Genomic DNA, 17,711 nt, shown 5'->3' with positions numbered 1-17,711 from the left:
AGAGGCAATGGGGTTATTTATGATGGAGAAAGACTCCAGACATGGCATGCTAGGAACACTGATTCTCAGCCAGGTGGAAAGCATTAGCATTTTACCCACATTCCCTATCAGCTTCCTGAAAGTAATTAGAATATACTTCCATTTTTCACTTTATTCACTATGACTTAAGGTTTCTTTCCCAATAGTCACTCTTTAACTGTAGAGACAGGCTCACAGCAGGTTGCCAAGGAAGCAGATGGCTAATGCCAGGACCAAGGAGGGTTGTGACCAGTTCTGGAGGCTCCAGGCTGTGCTTCGACCTATAATGAGACAGAGAATGGAAGGAATGTCACAACTATGCTCTCTGGGAGCCATTGATGCTTAGAAATCGTCTGTCTTTATACCCCTTCACTCCAGGGATCTCTTTGGGTTGGTTCTAAGAGTCAGATAGCACCAAACTGGGGGTCAGATTTTGGGTCAGGAGGTGAAGGGTCAAGCTGTGTAGTTGGGAACTCACTCAGCTGTTCTGGGCTCTCCATCCCCTCATGCTGGGCCCATGCAACTGCCCGTCGCTGCTCAGGACTCAGAAAGGCCATTTGCTCAGGAGTGACAGCCACAGCCTGAACACTGGTGAGACTAGATAGCTGGATGGGGCTGAACACCACCTGGGGTTGGAGGCAGGAGTCAGTACATCCAATGTAGCCCCTGTTGGGCTCTGTTTCTCTTGTGGTCATCCCAGACCCCAGTCCATCAATACTTACAGCAAATTTAGGAGCAGGGATGACAGAAATGGCAAGAGGGGTAAGACCCTGAATCTGTTCCCGCAGCAGTGCTGAAAGAGCCAGGTCTGGGATCCCAGCTGTTGAAGCATGTGGGATAGGCATCCAAAAGTTGCCTTAGACTGGCCTCTTCCCTCTTCTTCAAACCTATAGACCTCTTCCAACCATAGACCTTCCCCAACACATCTCTAACTCTTACCTAAATGCCCTCCCAGACTCACACCTTGAGAATTCCAGAGCAGCCCTCCACCCAGTTCTTCCATGGTATGGAAACCAACACCTGACAATTAGCACCAGCAGTGGCCCAGCCTCCCTACCTGCTATTGTACCAATTTCAGTGAAGATCTCAGGCCCCCAGTTACTGACTGGACCAAAACCACCAGGCAGCACAAGGAGTTGGGCCAGAACCTCCATTTGATCCTCAGAGCACTGGAGATGCAGGTTACCCAGGAAGAGAGCTGCTTGGCTGTGGAAGAGGGAGGAGAAGGGAGAAGGCTTCAGCTATGGTGCATGGGTCCATAGTCATAAGATGGGGGTAGAGATGGTTTCAGGTGAGGTCCTTCCTTCCATGGGACCACTTCTTCATGATCCTTCCCCCCCAGCAAGCCCACCTTTACCGCAGCATCACCACCCACATCCCTCCCTCCACAGGTGACCTAAATTCCCAACTGTTGATATGCTGTAGCTCCTCTGGCCGCAGTCCACAGAGTGTGTAACCCAGTGCAGTCAGGTGAAGGAAGTCCAGGTGGCTCACATGCCGGCCACTCTGCCGCAGGAAACTGGAGATCACAACCCGAAGCTGGGGTGGGGATGGAGGGCACAGGATAAGGAGACAATTAATGGATAGGGAAGTGATTAGGGAAGCGACAAGTGCTGCTAGATTATATTCTTTTATTATTAAGACCTGAAGATCCAACAGCCATGGGGAAGGTTGAGGACCCAAAAAAGAGGGAAAAGAGGCAGGAGGGAGGGAGTACTATGTGTCCAGGACCACAGAGTAAATAAATCACAGAATTTCCAAGGCTGCTAGTATGGGGTATTAAGAAAAGATAGAAAGAGTGGCCATTCAGTCACAGGAAAAAAATTCTTGGGCTTTAGGTGACCTAGAGACCTGGACCTGTGGGATGGATGCTTGGAAGGTGGTAGGGAGGAGGGAAGGTATTACCTGGACAGAGCTCCAGCCATCTATCTGCCCCAGGGTGCTCAGCACTCCCCAGTCCACCAGGATTAGCTCCTGTAGTTCCCGCTCTCCTAGACCTATTAAGAGCCGACCTAGCTGCAGGATCTGCTCAGGACGAAATCCTCGTGGCGGACCCCACAACTACGGAGGAAGAGAGGAACAATGTGAGTGGGTAAAGCAAAGGACTATGAGTCAGAATGCTGGGTCTTAGTCTTGCCTCTGACCTTAGCTGTGTAATTTGAAGCAAATCATATGCCATCTCTGGGTCTTAGTTTCCTCAACTATAAAATGAAAGGGTTGGAATAAAGTTCTTTTGACTAAGCTGTTATTGGAAGATTCTAGAGTCTCAGTAGGAAAATAGCAGACTCTAGTCCATTAGTTCTAAACTATTATGTGCACCAGACTCACCAGGGATCCTTTCAAAATGCAGATGCTCAGACTCCATCCTCAGAGAGTCTTCTTCAGTGAGTTTAGCATGGGATCCTGGCATCAGCATTTCAAACACCTGCTCGCCAGATGATTTTGCTACACACTAAAGTTTGGTAACCACTGCTCTAGGCCCTCTACCCACTGGACTAGCTTTCTTGCCTCAATATTCATCCCCTCTGACTTCTTATTCAGGAGCCAAACCCTCTTTTTTTTTCTTCACAAAACAAAATTGTTTTTCAATTACAGTTGACATACAATATTATATTCATTTCACATGTACAACATAGTGATTAAACATTTATATAACCTAGAAAGTGATCACTCAGTTAAGTCTGGTACCCATTTGACACCATACATAGTTATTACAATATTATTGACTATCTTCCCTATACTGTACTTTACATCCCTGTGACTATTTCTATAACTGGCAATTTGTATTCTTAATCCCTTCACCTTTTTCACCTGTCTTCCTAACCACTCCCCCATCTGGGGACCATCAGTTTGCTCTCTGTATCTATGAGTTTGTTTCTGTTTTGTTAGTTCATTTATTTTGTTTTCTAGGTTCCACATATAAGTAAAATCATATGGTATTTGTCTTTCTCTGTCTGACTAATTTTACTTGGCATAATACCCTTTAGGTCCATCTATATTGTCACAAATGGCAAGATTTCATTCTTTTATGGCCAAGTAGTATTCCATTGCATACGTGTACCAAACCCTCTAATTCTTTGATCTCCTATTCCCCACCTCTCACCTAGCTATCCATTCACTTGTGTCCCATGCCACACCCAACCAGCTTTCTCATGTTTTTCCATCTCCAACCCCAGCTGGCCTACCATCCTTAACCTGTTTTGCCTTGCCCATTGCTGCCCGTAGTTCCTCAGGTCCAAGTCCTGGGTCTCCTGCAAATAGTGCCAGGCAGTCCTCAAAGTCGGAGAGCTCCATCTCTGCAATCTGAGTTGCAGACCAGGCTGCTGGAAACGTCCCCCGCACATCGGCACAATTTGGCACAGGTTCTGAAGGGGGAAGGCAGGGCCAGGGTCAGTGTAGTATTAAAGTATGATACTATACTTAGAAAGATATCTATAGATGGAATGACCCCTCCAACCTTTGGAGGACAGGTCAATGTGAGGACAGGTCAGTATGGGTCAAGGGATTACTATAGTGAGAGATTTATAGGACGCATAGGATATTAGATAGAACAAGTGGCTGGAGGGAACAATCCCCACATTGTATAGATGGAAGACTGAGGGGATTGCCTAGGGGTTCAATGGCAGATCTAAATTAGAACCCAGGTCCCTAACCCCACAGTGTCTCTTTCCTACATCCTAAGCATCTTCCCAGTAGAGAGCTCCACCACACTTAGCCAAGCCTAGAGCTGAATCAGCTATTAACAGGGATAAGAAAACAGGAAAAGGGAGTCCTGGGCTAAAAATGTAATGAGTTATAATTACCCAGAGCTATAGTGCTAAAACTAGGAGAGACCTTGAAGATCATCCTTTTAACCCCTGAGCTTTATATATTAGGAATCTCAAGCCCAGAGAGCAGAAGGTGTACAAATCTGTTCAAAGGACAGAGCACACCTAGAGCCCCGACTTCTGATCGCACTGTCGCATACTCTTTCCTATTCACCCTACTAGAGGTATGAGCATTTGGGTGGTTTTACCTGGGAGATAGTCTGCAGGGGGCTGTACAACCCCAGCTACCAGAGCTGCTTTCTTGGGAGCAAGCTGTGGCCCCCCACACAGCTGTCCAGCTCTGCTCTGTTCCCAGCTCTGCTGCTTTTCTAGGAGCCTCTCCAGGGTCTCTGGGCCCAAGGCCTCCTGTGTGAGAAGGTAGAGGGGAGGTGGGGAGACCTAGGCAGGTCAGGGCCAGCTGCTACAGCTCTAATTCCAAAGTCCTATCTCTTTTTAACAGTATCCCCCAAATTGAGGCTTCACAATCTCTGCCCTCAACCTCCTTGGCCTTTACTCCCCAGAACCAGCTCACCAGTCCCCTCTCAGTTCTTACTCCCACCCTTGTTCCTTCACCTCACCCTGGGGATCAAGAAAATCGCCTCAGTAGACAGAGTGAACACCAGGCGTCCAGCTTGCTCTACTTCGTCCTGGCTCCACAGCTCTGGTTTCCTGGGGGACAAGGAGAAGATCAGGGGCTGGGATGCTGAAGGAACAGTGAGGAAAAGGAAGGGGAAAAGAGGACATGCTAGGACTGGGGACTCAGAGCTCCAAGGGACCTCACACATACAGATGGTTGAGAGGCTGGGTTAGAATGTGAAGTTCTCAAGTGTCCATACCCAAGAAGAGGCTCCTCCAACAGAAGCCATCCCAGCTCTGTGGCAAACGGCTCTCCCAGGCAGAAGCCTTGCAGCTGACTGAGGTGGGCCAGCAGGATCTGTAGGGGGATCCGTCGTGTGCTCTCTGTCCCCAGGAATCCAACCAAGGGGCCCAATGTCTCCAGCACTTCCCTTGAGACTGTTGTCTCCTTTGGAGCCTGAAGAGGGACATTAGGCCTTGGGACAATGCACCTCTGACTCAGAGGACCAGATTCTTTGATCAAGATACCAAGACCTTGACCTCCTCTCCCTCCAGCTCCCAACTAAAGACTCTACCATGTTGACTTTTTTAAACAATGAGTCCAGACAGGAGCAGGCAGAAAGACTGGGAGGATGAATCCAAGGGATTTCTTGGATTCCAAGGGATGTGGACAAGAAACATGAAACCCAGAGACAGATCTAGGGCAGCGATTTTCAACCTTCTTCATGACATAAACTAATTACTAAAATTCCATGGCACACCAAAAAATATATTTTTTGCCAATCTGACAAGAAAATAGGTATAATTTTGATTCATTCACACCAGATGGCTATTGTTGTGTTGGCTGTTGTCATTTTTTTTATTTGACAGTCTAAGAGAAAAGAAGTCTGTTACCCTGACTGAATAGTCAGATATTGCATGTTTTTAAAATTCTTGTGGCACACCAGTTGAAATTGCTGATCTAGGGTCTAGGGCCTTACAGATGAGAACCATAGGCAGCAAAAGTATGGAGTTGGGCTAGAAGACAGAGGGCATTGTCTGAGGGGAAAGAATTGCTCCGGTGGCAGCTCTGAGTCTGGTAGGGTGAACTCTTACCAAGTTTTGTAGTGCCCTCTCTGCCAGGGCTGCCCGGTGGAGTGGGGTCAGTGCCAGCAGTTGCTCTGGAGAAGCTCGTACCAGCTCTACCACCAACATAATGGATTCATTGGACAGTCTGTCCATCAACCGGACCCTATAACAATGTGGCAACAGGGGCACTTGGAACTGAAACAAGTTGAGAAGGGACCACAGAATGCCACATTTCCCAGACAAGAGATAACACCAGATCAAACCCTGTAGCCCTGACAGGAACTGATATTAAACAGCCCCAGGTCCAATTCCCACCACAGTGCTTGAAGGTAGAAAACAAAGGGAATGACATATTTCTAGTCTTCCTGAAAAGAAGTGACAAACAATCCTACCTCGTCTAATTGAATCAGAAGCCAAGAATATTAAGTACCACTTAAAAAAACTTTCCCCATTTTATAGATTTTTAAAAATAAGGTTCACAGAGATCAAATGGTAGGGTCTTACTCCCAATTCCTGTTTTCCAATATTACCCTTTCTCTACTTGCTATGAGGAGTCCTCTCTTATTTGTATAGCACTGTACAATTTACAAAGTTCTCTGAGGTGTTATCTCACTTGATTCATAAGACAAAACCTGGGGGTAAAACAGGTATTTTTCATATCCTCTTTCACAAATGAGGAACTTGGATCTTCCAAGTCATGGTCCAGGATCATTCACCTCATCCAGGCCCTTGAGATTCTAAAATATCTCAAAGAACCAATGTATTTAAACAGATTTGAATGGATTTTTTTTTTTTTTAAAGTTCCCTGACCGGGAATCAAACCTCAAATAGAACTGCGACCTCCTGGATCCTAGGTCAATGCTCAGCCACTGAGACACACCGGCCAGTGAATGGCTTTTTTTTTTTTTTTAAAGAAAAACTTTTGCCCAGAAATCAGAAGTGACATACTGTATTCTATCTAGGTTTACCAGTTCTGGAACTGGGCCAACAAGTAGTACAAGAGCCAAAAATCTGTGGAAAGGCCTATAAAAATGAAAGAATGAGGTCAACTGCTTTTACCATCATTTCATCCCCAAGAAGACTAACACCAGGCTTTTCCTGCTCTGACTTATAGTTCTGATGGCAATGGGGTAAGAATCTCTGGGTTGAGAGGGGCCTTAGGTTTATTTCCTTTCTCACCCAACCCATACTTGAATCTTCTCTACAATACTCATGCCATGGGGCTATCCAGACCAGACTTGAATTGCTCCAATGACAGGAAACTCACTACCTCAATTTTCCTTACATTGTGAAAAAATCTGATTTTCATTCATTGGTCCTAGTCATGTCCAATGAGACCATTCAAAAACATGTCAATCTGTTTTCTATTTGATAGCCCCTGGGATATTTGAAGGCATTTTTTACATTTTTCATAGATTTTATCTACCCCTCTGAACACACTGAGAACACAGTGCCCTAATCAGACTACAGCCCTCTTGAGCAGAATTGGACCACTGCTTCCCTCATTTCAGATACTCTATCTCTATTAATGTGTCCTGGATTTATTTTCAGATTGCTTGGCAGGCCACATCACAGTCTTGCCACCTTCAGCTGTTCCGTGCTGGGGCCATGTTCCGGCAACCAGTTGATACACAGAGCAACTTTGAATAGAATCTTCTGCTTCTGGCTATACTTGATGTCAAGGAACCACCAGACAGAAAAACACCACCTCTAGGGCATTTTCTAAGGGCAGAGCTTCTACTCCAGGTTGAGTTTTCTAAGGATCCTGAGTCTCTAGGTGTAGCACTTACGGTAAGTCCAGGAGCAGCTTGGTGTCTAGCTCACTCAGTTCTGGCCCCAGGGTGGCCAGCTCTGGCTCTGGCATTGCCATCCTCCGCTGTACCTCTGCCCAGATACAGGCCCTCTGTGGGACAGGGTGGGGAAGCAGGGCAGGACAGAGCTGAGCATGGGGGCCGAGTTCTATACTTAGGGTCTCTGCCTCCCTGCTCCCACTTAATACCCAAACATCCCTCTCACCAGGCTCCCTCGAACCCCAGTGGGCAGTTGATAGATCATGTGTACCACTTCAAGGAAGTCTGCCATCGAGTTGATCTGCTGCAGAAACTTACAGGACATGCCTCCCGCCAGAGTTCCCAGAGCCCTGTGAATGTGAGTGGGTAGATGTTCATTCAGCACATGCCACAGCCTGTCTACTCCTTGATATCAACACTCTCAACACAAGTACAGATGTTTGCTTATGGCGATTTAGAGTTTGAGCAATGTTTTTCCATAGATAGTCTCATTAGCTCCCCACAACATCATCGCTACTTATCAGAGAAGAAAATAAAGATATACAGAGGTCAAATGATGTTCCTGACACCATTCTACTAGAAATGTGGTCAACTGAGTCCAGAGCCATGTCTTCAGATTCTGAAGCTCATGGTTCTTTTACTGTGGGTATAGGTAAGTGATACCTTACCCACTTACACTCCCACTCCCACTCATACTTATTCCTATTTTTTCCTGCTTGGCCAGAGGCTCTGAAGTCACTTTGGATTAAACTAATAATAGCAAATATCTACTGGGAGCTTACACTGGGCCAGGCACTGTGTTAAGTACCTTATATGCCTTATTTCATTTAATCTTCACAACTACCTGTGAGGTAGGTACCACTTTAATTCCCATCCTACAGAAGAAAAAACTGAAGCTTAGAGAGTTAAGTGGCTTTCCCAAATAGGGGATCTCCGGACTAAGCTCCACTCCAGGGCAGCTTCATATCACAAATAGGTAACAGGGCTGGGACCTGGACCCAGGTCTCCTGAATCTCTTGGATCTAGTCGGGATAGGTGTGGTGCTGTGGAAGGGCAGGGAGTAAGGACAGGAGGAGCCAGGAGAACGCCACAGGTTGGGACCATGAGTCATTCATCCCCCATATCCCCCATTGCACATCACATGGTGCCTGGAACAAGGTAAGCACTTAAAAATGTTAGTGCTCAGCACGAGTTACTCACTGCAGATTCCTGAGGGTCAGGTTGGCGGGCACCTGCATCTTCTTCCAGAGAAACTGTGCCTACAAGAGAAAGAAAGAGGAACCGCTTCCCAGCAGAGATATTGCCCAAGAACCTAAGATGCCTTGGACCCAGTCTTGCCTTTAACCCTGTGCGCCCCACCAGCCTCTTACTCCCAGCCCCCTCCTTTCTCGGGGATGGGGGGAGAAAGAGAGAGAGAGAGAGAAATGGAGGAATAGGGAGGAGGGAAAAAGAGAGAGCAAAGCGAAGTCACACTATAAGGCACCAGATCTAGGGCTGAGGGATGGGCAAAGGAGGTGGAACAGGTTGAGAGAGGAGAGTTGTGAGGTAAGTGGGGAGAATTACCTGCTGCTCAGACCAGGGCAGCTCCCGGTAGCGCCTTCGGTCAGCCAGGAGAGCCGCAGAGTCCAGTTGCAGCAGCTTTAGTGGGAGCAGGGGAAGCAGGCAGTCTGGCCAAGTGGTGGGGACGGGCTGCCAGTGGGGATGGGTGTAGCAGTGTAGTGATAGGTGAGAGGATCTGGACTCAGCCCTCAGAGAAGAAGGGAGCCATTGGGGCAGGAAGGGACCAAAACTAGGATCAGAGTGGAATGGCATGTACCATTATAGCAACGCACACCTGAGAGCCCTCACGTTGAAGGCGATCATAGTCAAGCGTTGCTGCTATTTAGGCACCTGAAGAACTAAAGTGCCTTAGCCTCTCTGAGCCTTGGTCTCTTTATCTGAAAGTGGGATGGTTGGCCTGGAAGGTTTCTCAGACCCTTCTGGCTTTGATATTCTAGGACAGTGTGGGTCATGCTGGAACTGGGATGAGCAGCTAATGTCCTGGTGGGCACAGAGCTAACCTGAACTCTCAGGCCCACTGCCTGGGGAGTATGTGAGGCAGCACCAGCCATATGAAACTGCCCTGGAGTGGAGCTTAATCCGGAGATCCCACACATACCTGACCAGGGATACACACAGCTGCACCAGCACCTGTTGTACCCATATTTTTAACTCCATCTTTCACCTGCATGAGAAGTATGTGTGTGTGTTACTGGGTGTGTGTAAGGGAAGGTATGAGAGGCCTTCCCTGGCCACAGGGAAGATGCCCTCCTCCCAACCAGAACCCACAGCCCTGATTATCTCATCCTCTGTGCTACTCTCATACCCGAAAGGTCTGCAGCAGTGCTGCCGTCTGGCAGGCTGAGAGGCGAGACAGTTCAGGGGCCAGGCAGGAACAGGCCCCGACCAGAACTCTCATAGGGATGGCCTGCAGAGTCTGAGAGTTGAGGCCTGGCAGCAGAGGATGCAAGGAGCAGAGCTCCTCCAAGGACAGCTGGGGAGCAAGAGAGAAAAGAGGCCTGAAGGAGGGGCAGGGTGGTAAAGCCAACAATCTCAGAGCAGCCAGGCAGCAGGCATGAGGGGAGCTGAGAGGGAGGAAGAGGCAGACATGGGAGCTAGGAAAAGTGGGGCACAGAGACCTCTAAAGATGTTGAAAAGTTGCTGCTACTTACTTCACGCCTAGGAAGGAGCCGTCCAAGCAGCAGGGCAGCCTAAGGTGGGATGGGACAGGAAACAGTTCTCAGGTCCCTGCAACCAGGTCCTAAGCAGGTCCCTAGGACTTGTGCTCCAAAACTTCCAGCCTTCTCTCTACCACCCCCAGTAACCAGCCTGGCTCTTGGCTGTTTCTTGATTTGAGGAAGGGAGATGAGGGAGTCCTTTTTGGAACAGAGGAATAGGAGGCTTCAGGGAGGCTGACAGTGTCCTTGAATGTAATTCTCTTGATTGGCATTCCATAGGGTGGAAGGTGGATGCTGGGGAGTGAGATAGGCCCACCTGGGCAGGTGTGACACTGGTTCCGTGCAGGGCAGGAAGCATGGCTCTAAGCTGGGGCTCTGACAGCTCTTGCAAGAAGCGGAGGCCCAGCTGAGGGAAGAGAGGGGCCCAGACCCGCAGTTCCCGGGGGCTCATCACAGTTCCTCCAGATGAGCGCAACACCCCCAGAAGTTCATATGCCACCTGTAACCAAAGAAGGTTGGAACTGGAGAGAAAAGGCAAGGTGAATCTTAAACCTCTCTAATCCCCCATCTGATTGCCCAGGGCCTAGTCTAGGGCTTGGAACCAAGGCTGGGACAGGAGCAGATTGGGTTCAAGATGTCAAAGGATATGTATGGTGTGCAATAGACCAGATGTGGTAGGGTCAGAAAGAGGTGGTAACAGATAAGAATAGCATAAGGAATGGAGGTGGCAGAGGTGGGGGAGGGCTGGCACCACTGTGTTCAAGCTTGGTTGAGATGACTGGGCAAGTCCTCTACCCAAACTCAGGGAAGTCCTAGAGTCTGGTAGGCCTGTGCCAAGGGGCTCACCCGTCCTTGTGGGCTGAGGGTCCCGTTGGCAGCACACTCCAGCAGCCCCCGTTCTACTGGCCCCATCGGATCATTCAAGGGTACCAGGCTCTGCAGCTCCTCAGGGGTCAGAAAACAGGCGAGGGGCCCCAGCCTGAGGAGAGCACGAAGCTGGTCTTCATGTGGTCACTGAGGCTGGTACTAAGGCAGGGACCATGTGGGTACATGGAGTAGGCACTCTGTCCACTAAACTAGGAAATGCCATAAAACTAGGAGAGTGCCATAGATAGGCCTCTCTCCTGGAGCCCTGCACTGCCTGGGGCCACTGCCTGCCCTCTTGCCCCTTTCTACCTAGGACCCTAACCCATCATGGCAGCTGTACCTGCTTTTCTCCCACTCTGGCCTTGATCACTGATCCCACGACCACTCACCTGCGCACCTGCTCCTCTCCATCCTGGACACTCTGGTTTACCAGGCTACGCAGCACATGCCGGGCGTGCCCTGGTCCGAGACCTGCTGCTGGCCAGCTATCCTCCAGGGCCTGGATCTGAGATGGGGAGGGTCAACTTGTGTTGAGGTCACTGAGGGACAGTGTGGGGAGGGGCTCACTAGGAGACATGCTTCTGACGCCTGTCCCACCTAGTAGAAGATGGACTAGTCAAGTAAAAATTATTCTCGTACCTGGTGAGGGCTGAGCTGCAGAAAATTCTCTAGAGGAAGATGGGGGAGCAGAGGCAACACTGCCCACAGCAGCTCCTGGGGCCAGGCCGGCACTTCCCCAAACAGTTCAGGGGCCAGCAGTCGCCTTGCCAGAGCCTCTTTCTGTTCAGGCCTCATTTCTGGGCTGTAATCCCGGATGGCAGCCAGACTGGGGAAAGTAATGAGTCTTAACCCTCAGCCCTATTTCAAATTGTCCCCTGATTCTCTGCAGCTCCACTGCCATGGACAGGAAGGAAACTCTCCCTAGTTTTAATAGAGAGGAGCTCTGGAAGGAGCTGCTCTCGGTGAATAGGTTTGGCCTGACTCTGACAGGATCAGGTGGAGTGGTATGAGGTCCTTACACGCTGTCGTTCGCCAACAGGGATGGTGGGAAACGCATCAGGTCAGAGACAGCCAGGAAGGGGATGAGTGGAGACAGGTCAATGAAGAGCTGGGAGGTGAGGCGTGGGTACCGCTGGAGCAGCAAAGCTGTCAGGCGACCAAGGGCCTGCTCCTCAGATGGTGGTACCTGTGGGGACACAGGAATGGATGCTGGCTCTGCAAGTGCTCAGTATCTTTGCCATCTCCTCTCTTGAGTTCCTCTTTCCACGGGGGCCAGCCCTTTGCACACCAGGTTCCAGGTGCTCTTGATTCCTAGATTTCCCCCTCCACCCTGTCCCCCTCCTCTTCTATGCCCACCTGCAGCTGGGACCAGGAACGGTGCATGAGTGTCAGGAAGCCCTGAGCAGCCTCCCTCTCTGCTGAAAGCACCAGGTGCTGGAGATTTTCCGGGGGCATGTGCAGGTATGCCTGGGAGTAGGAAGTCATGGTGAGTATGGCCTCATTGGGCAAGGACCTCAGGCCACAGCTGTCCCTCAGTCCACCCACAAGCCCCTCCAACTGTTACCTGCACTAGAATCTGCAGGGCCCAAACACTCTTCTCCCTCTGGAGCAGATCCCACAGCACAGGCTGGTGAGGAGACAGACAAGATGCCAAGATAGCTGTCTTCTCTGTCCCTCCTGCAGCTTCCTCAGGCGGTCCAACTCCAATCACTAGGATGCTTGTTCTTCCTCTGAAGCTAGAGTATGTCTCCTTAGACATTAAGCTCCTTCAGGTCAAGGACCATGTCTCTAGCATCTCCTATGTCCTCTTCAAAGCCAGGCCCGTAGTTGGCTCAATAAATACTTGTAGATCAGAATCAAATTACTACGAGTCTATCTAATCCCACTTCACTGGTCCCAGGGCTTGAGAAAAATGGGCCCTAACATGGAGTAAGAAATCTTTATATACTCTACAGAACCTAGCAAAGTGCCTTATACACCGCAGGCACTCAGTGAGCTATGGCATTTACACACTGGCCCCTTCACTCTACAGGGAAGAAACTGAAGCCCAGAAAAGCTAAATTAAATTACTTGCCCAAAACCACACTAATTTGTGGCATAGTTGAACTTAGAACCCAAGTCTTCTGATTCATACTCCCCCTGAATTTTTCTCATTTCTGCCTTATCTTCCTATTTCTCACTCCTTAGGGACAGAATTAAAGCTTCCTAACTTGCTCTCTTTCCTTTCTGGAGCAGAAAGAGAGAGAGTCAAAGAATCAGAAAGACAATGAGATCACATTTATTATACATTTCTATATCATGCGCTGTGCTAAGCCCACGCCATGCTTATCTCATGTAATCCTTACATCCACCCTGAAAGAGCAGCGCCATCATTCTCCCCTGTTTACAAATGAGAAAATATTGCTCAGAGAGGTAAATAACTTGTCCAAGGCTGATCACAGAACTAAAAGGTGAACCCAGGGCTGTCTGACTCCAGAGCTATATGCTTAAACCACTGCACTATACTATTGCCTCTCAGTATTAGAGAACTCCCCAGGATGCCCCAAGGCTTTCACCTTGGCAGATCACTCACACTGAAGCAGGCCAGCAGCTCCATCTTGCTTATTTCAGAGCTCGAGCTGTCAGTGAGTTCAAAGCCTGGTGAATTCGGCTGTTCCTCCTGTTCCAAGTATTCCCCAACTGTCCGCAGCACACTGCGCCGGCCCTCTGGGCGGAAGGCATCCCAGAAGGAGCAGTTGTCTGGGAGACTGGAGAGCAGCAGGGCCTGACCCAGCATCCTCTGGGCTTCAGTCCCTCCGGCCCCTGGGCCCAGGAGGAAGGTCAGCAGGCGCAAGAGATAATGTAGGCGTGTCGGGTGGGCAAGGGCCGGCACAGAGGACTGACAGCGTGGCAACTGAGAGAGCATGCCAAGCAGGAAGGGGCCCGGGGCCAGGCAGAGTGGAGATGGTCCCAGTGGTGGAAGAGAGGGCAGAAGAGGGCCCAGTAGCCCCTCTAGGAAGCAAGTGTCATTACCCCCACGACTTATTCTGCACTGGCCTGCTAGCCAGGGCCAGTAGGGCACCAAGGCCTCATACATGGTGTCATTGACACATACCATCATCAGAAAACTGCCCCCATCTGGGCAGCGTTCCCCACAGGGTCCAATGTGGCAGGGTGGGAAGGCCGTGATATCTGGGGTAGGGCCCTGGCATACATGCTGAACCCAAGCCTGATTGCTGGGGGGCACAGCCTGCAGACTCGCCTTCCTACACAGCCGCTCAGCCCATAGAGTCTCGTTCTCCAAGAAGCAGCCCCAGAAGATCTCTGGGGTGAGGGGAACAGGGGGCAGGCCTTCAGGGCAGCTGGTGGGGGGTGGGAGCAGACCAGCACAGAGAATCTTTACCAGGCGGCGGTTGGGGCCAGACAGGGCTGAAAAGGAGAGGTTGGTACAGATTGCTTCCAGGAACTGATCAGGAAACTGGTCATGGCAGGCCTGTAGCCAGCCTTGGGCACCTGGTGCCCAGGAAAGTGCATACCACACAGCTGTCTGGCAGATGGCAGTGATACTGGGAGGGGGCTGAGGGGTGAAAGGCCTGGTGAGCTGGCAGAGCAAGTGGATGGAGAAGTTGGAAATGCTGTAGGGTGGTGCCGGGCCTGAGTGGTTCTCGCAGAGGGCCTCCACAGAGATGGCTCGCCGTTGGCGAGGGCTGATGTGGGCGGAGGGCTGGGAAGCCCTGGGCAGAGGCACACCCGTTCTCAGACATTGCAGGAGGGCAGGGGGTGGGGGTGGTGATCCAGACAGAAAGCCCAGCGCCTGGACATCCCAGGAAAGGTTGTGCCGGACGCCCCTGGGTGCAGAGGGAGGAGCAGGCAGGATCTGGTCAGTTTACATTCCTCCAGTTGAAGTCTGACCCTGACCCAGAGCCCTGCAGGGGGTGGTGGCGAGCACAGTCTGGAATGTGGGAAAAGGGAGCAAGATCTGTTCTTGCTAAGACATAAAATCACCTAGGAGCAGGCCAGTTGGAGTCCATCTGTCTGTCTGGCTCCTCCTTCCTCATGTTTTATATGCTTTTAGGTGGCTTAAAAACAACCCTCAATTGGCCTCATATCAGGAAATCTGCCCAGCAACTGAGCATGTCTAATTGTGCTCTGGTACTGTTGTACTGAAATAGTGAGGGGTGGAGAAATCTGGTCTTGTCTTTCTCTTCCACATCCCGTCTTTATTAGCTGACATTTATTAGGTACTGTGTGCCAGAAACCATTCTATGTGATTTACACATACAGTGTCAACTCAGTCCCTTGCAACAACTCTGTGGTAGCTAATATTATCCATATTTTACCATTGGGAAAATTGAGGCATAGAATGAGAATGTGACTTGCCCAAGGTCACGCAGCTAGAAAGGAGAAGAGCTGGGACACCAACCCAGTCACACTCCAAAACCACCAAACCCCAACAGTTTTCTCTTTTGCTCTGGAAACTGACAAATTCCCAGGCCCAATCCCCAGAACTCCTCTCCTGTTACTTACCATAAGAACAGCTGCTGTAGGTTGCCTAGGAAGGAAAGAGTAAGAAAGAGGACTACCCCAATCTCACCCTTTCTTGCCCTGCCATAGCCCAGCCCCGGCCCCAGCAGCACTCACCTCCCTGGCACTGCCCATTGGCATCAGGCTCTGGTTGCCCCAGAATAGAAAAGACCTCATCCTGCAAGGAGTCAGTGACACGGAGGAGCCCCTCCTGGAAGGCAGCATAGAGGGGGGCCCCCACTGTGCGCAGCAGACCTCCCCAAAGAGCCTCTTCAGAGGCCAGCTCCCCCACTGGGGTGAGTAAACCCAACAGACCCTGTAACAAGTGAGGGGCTGGCTCTCTCCCATCAAGGCCTGTGACATTGGTGGGCTCCATACTGGGCTGCACCTGCACCAGGGCCTGCCAGCGTGTGCCCTCTAACAACAGCAGCAGAGAAGGCAACCAGTCAGCTGCCAGGACACAGTCAGAGGGCCCATCACGGGTGCATGGGGGCCTGGTAGGTGTAGGAGGTCCCCCAGGCACTAAGGCTCCCAGAAGCACCTCTGCAAGTCCACCCAGCACACCTGCCTGGTGCCCTAGAAAGTCTCGAGGGGTCTGCTCCTGTCCCAGCAGTGCCAGCACATCCCCTAGCAGCCCTAGCATTGGCTCCCAGTCCGGGCTGCCTCTCAGTGTCACTAGGAAATCATGGAGCCGGAGGGCAGGGGGCTGGGGAGGTGGGGGCTCTCCCACCGGTCCCTCCCCCATTCTCCCAAGTTCAAAAGAAGAAGAAATGTTGGCCAGGAATGCAGAGAACCTCGAGCGGCTGAGGGACCCCTGAGGAGCCTGGTCCAAAGTGGAGAGCAATGACTTCAGGAAGGAAAGACCAGGGTCCAGGGACTTAGGCTCAGTAGGGGCCAGAGTCACTGTAGAGAGAGAAGCTGGAGATCACTAAAGGGGAAGAGCCTAGAACCCAGACTCAGCCCTGCCCTAGAGCCCAGTCCCAGCCTGATCTGCAGATGAGGTGAAGGGGATAGGGAGCTGGGTCCCTTTCATCAGCCCACATTAAGTCTGGGCCTGCTTTTTTAACTCTCACTTTCTCCCTTAGCTCCAGCCCTGCCCCTTTTCCTTGCCCCTTTCTTTATCTTTTACCTAACCAGTTAATCTCCACATTCTTAAGTCTTTTTCCAGCAACATCCCCTTTACCCCCAGCGCTGCTCACTGTTTCTCTCACCTGTGCAGAGCAGCAGCAGCAGCAGCAGGGGCCAGGGGCTCAGAGCCATGTTTCCAGGTGAGCACTGGTACTAGAGGTGGTTATTCTGGTTGTTCTCACCTTGTGTGGGGCAGCCAGGTAAGGGCAGGGCACTGCAGGCAGCCTGTCTCCACTGACACTGTAGTGTGGTCTTTCAGGAAACAATATCTGTAACTTGACAGCAGGTTTGTCACCTGAGCCACTGAATACCTGATCCTTTGGCTTTGGAGAAAGGTGTGCTTCTGTGGGAGGGATGAATGATAGGGGATCCCAGGGGGCCCTTGGAGGAACCCAAGGGGATAGCTTCAGGTAGGAGCCAAGACGCAAATAGGAGTAGACTGACATGGAGATGGAGAACTGGAGACCCGTGGTGTAAACTGGGGGCTCTGTAAAAAACATAAGAAAATAAAGAGGGTTCAAAGGAGCTAGAAAGCAAGTAAGAGCTGAAGGAACTGAGGAAGAAAAGGGGCCCAGGAGAAAGGAAGTCCAAAACCAGGTGTAACAGAGAAGAATGAAGGCAAAGTTCTGGTCCAAGGATGGAGCATTCAAGAAGAGGAGATCAGCTTTTGATTCAGTACCCAGAACCACAAAATGCTTAGAGCTGGGCCAGACTTCAGAGAGCACACAGACCAAATCTCTCATCTTATGGATAAGAATATAGACCCTGTCAGTTGTCTGGGACTTGCCCATTAGTCCATTCAAACGTTTGGGTTTGCCCAGTGCCTCTCTTACTGTGACCTAAGTAAAACCCCTATACAAAATTCTGGGCTGAGAAAAGAGATAAACCAGATTAAACCACTGTGAAGGGGCTATCCCCCCATCCCCAGAGAGAGAGGCAGAACTGCTCATAGATCAGAGTTCTCGTTCAAAATAATCTGGCCTGGTGTGGTGTGTCGGAATGAGAAGTCTTTTCTGTCCCCCATTTATATATCCCCAAAAGTCTTTACCTGATACCAGCTTTAAATAGTAACTCAACACTGAGGTTCTATTCAAATCATCATTCTGTCCCTCTTTCCTTAGAACCCTCCTCTATTCTATTCCCCAAACCCACACCTTCAAATCCATTATTAATGAGCTTCTGCCCTAGAAGGTTCACTTAGGAACACAGAATTTTAGAGCTGGAAGGGACCTGAGGAA

The 17,711-nt window shown here is 50.3% G+C and overlaps 1 protein-coding gene across 2 annotated transcripts; it reads right to left on the bottom strand.

Annotated features, from left to right (window-relative positions):
• Window positions 1-210: 210 nt before the first annotated feature.
• Window positions 211-16,605, bottom strand: STRC (stereocilin). Of its 2 annotated transcripts, none has more exons than XM_016211969.2 (29): window positions 16,557-16,605; window positions 15,463-16,263; window positions 15,349-15,373; window positions 13,415-14,669; window positions 12,407-12,469; window positions 12,199-12,309; window positions 11,862-12,028; window positions 11,482-11,668; window positions 11,232-11,347; window positions 10,822-10,954; window positions 10,292-10,474; window positions 9,970-10,008; window positions 9,624-9,791; window positions 9,417-9,482; window positions 8,822-8,947; window positions 8,459-8,517; window positions 7,485-7,608; window positions 7,259-7,371; window positions 5,496-5,631; window positions 4,661-4,857; window positions 4,403-4,493; window positions 4,034-4,190; window positions 3,214-3,383; window positions 1,924-2,079; window positions 1,415-1,557; window positions 1,076-1,224; window positions 741-838; window positions 497-644; window positions 211-299 (listed from the first exon to the last, which is right to left on the bottom strand). In XM_016211969.2, the coding sequence occupies exons 1-29, from the start codon at window positions 16,603-16,605 to the stop codon at window positions 211-213; spliced, it is 5,319 nt and encodes a 1,772-aa protein (XP_016067455.2). The 2 variants fall into 2 exon arrangements, with proteins under 2 accessions (XP_016067455.2, XP_087670858.1); XM_087814732.1 differs by having other exon boundaries at window positions 15,463-16,248.
• Window positions 16,606-17,711: the final 1,106 nt, after the last annotated feature.

The sequence above is a fragment of the Miniopterus natalensis genome, chromosome 1, assembly GCF_054644295.1.
Source record: "Miniopterus natalensis isolate mMinNat1 chromosome 1, mMinNat1.hap1, whole genome shotgun sequence".
In the NCBI taxonomy this organism is placed as follows: domain Eukaryota; kingdom Metazoa; phylum Chordata; class Mammalia; order Chiroptera; family Miniopteridae; genus Miniopterus; species Miniopterus natalensis.
Note: the sequence above shows the minus strand (reverse complement) of the source record. Positions and strands in the feature narration are given on the sequence as shown.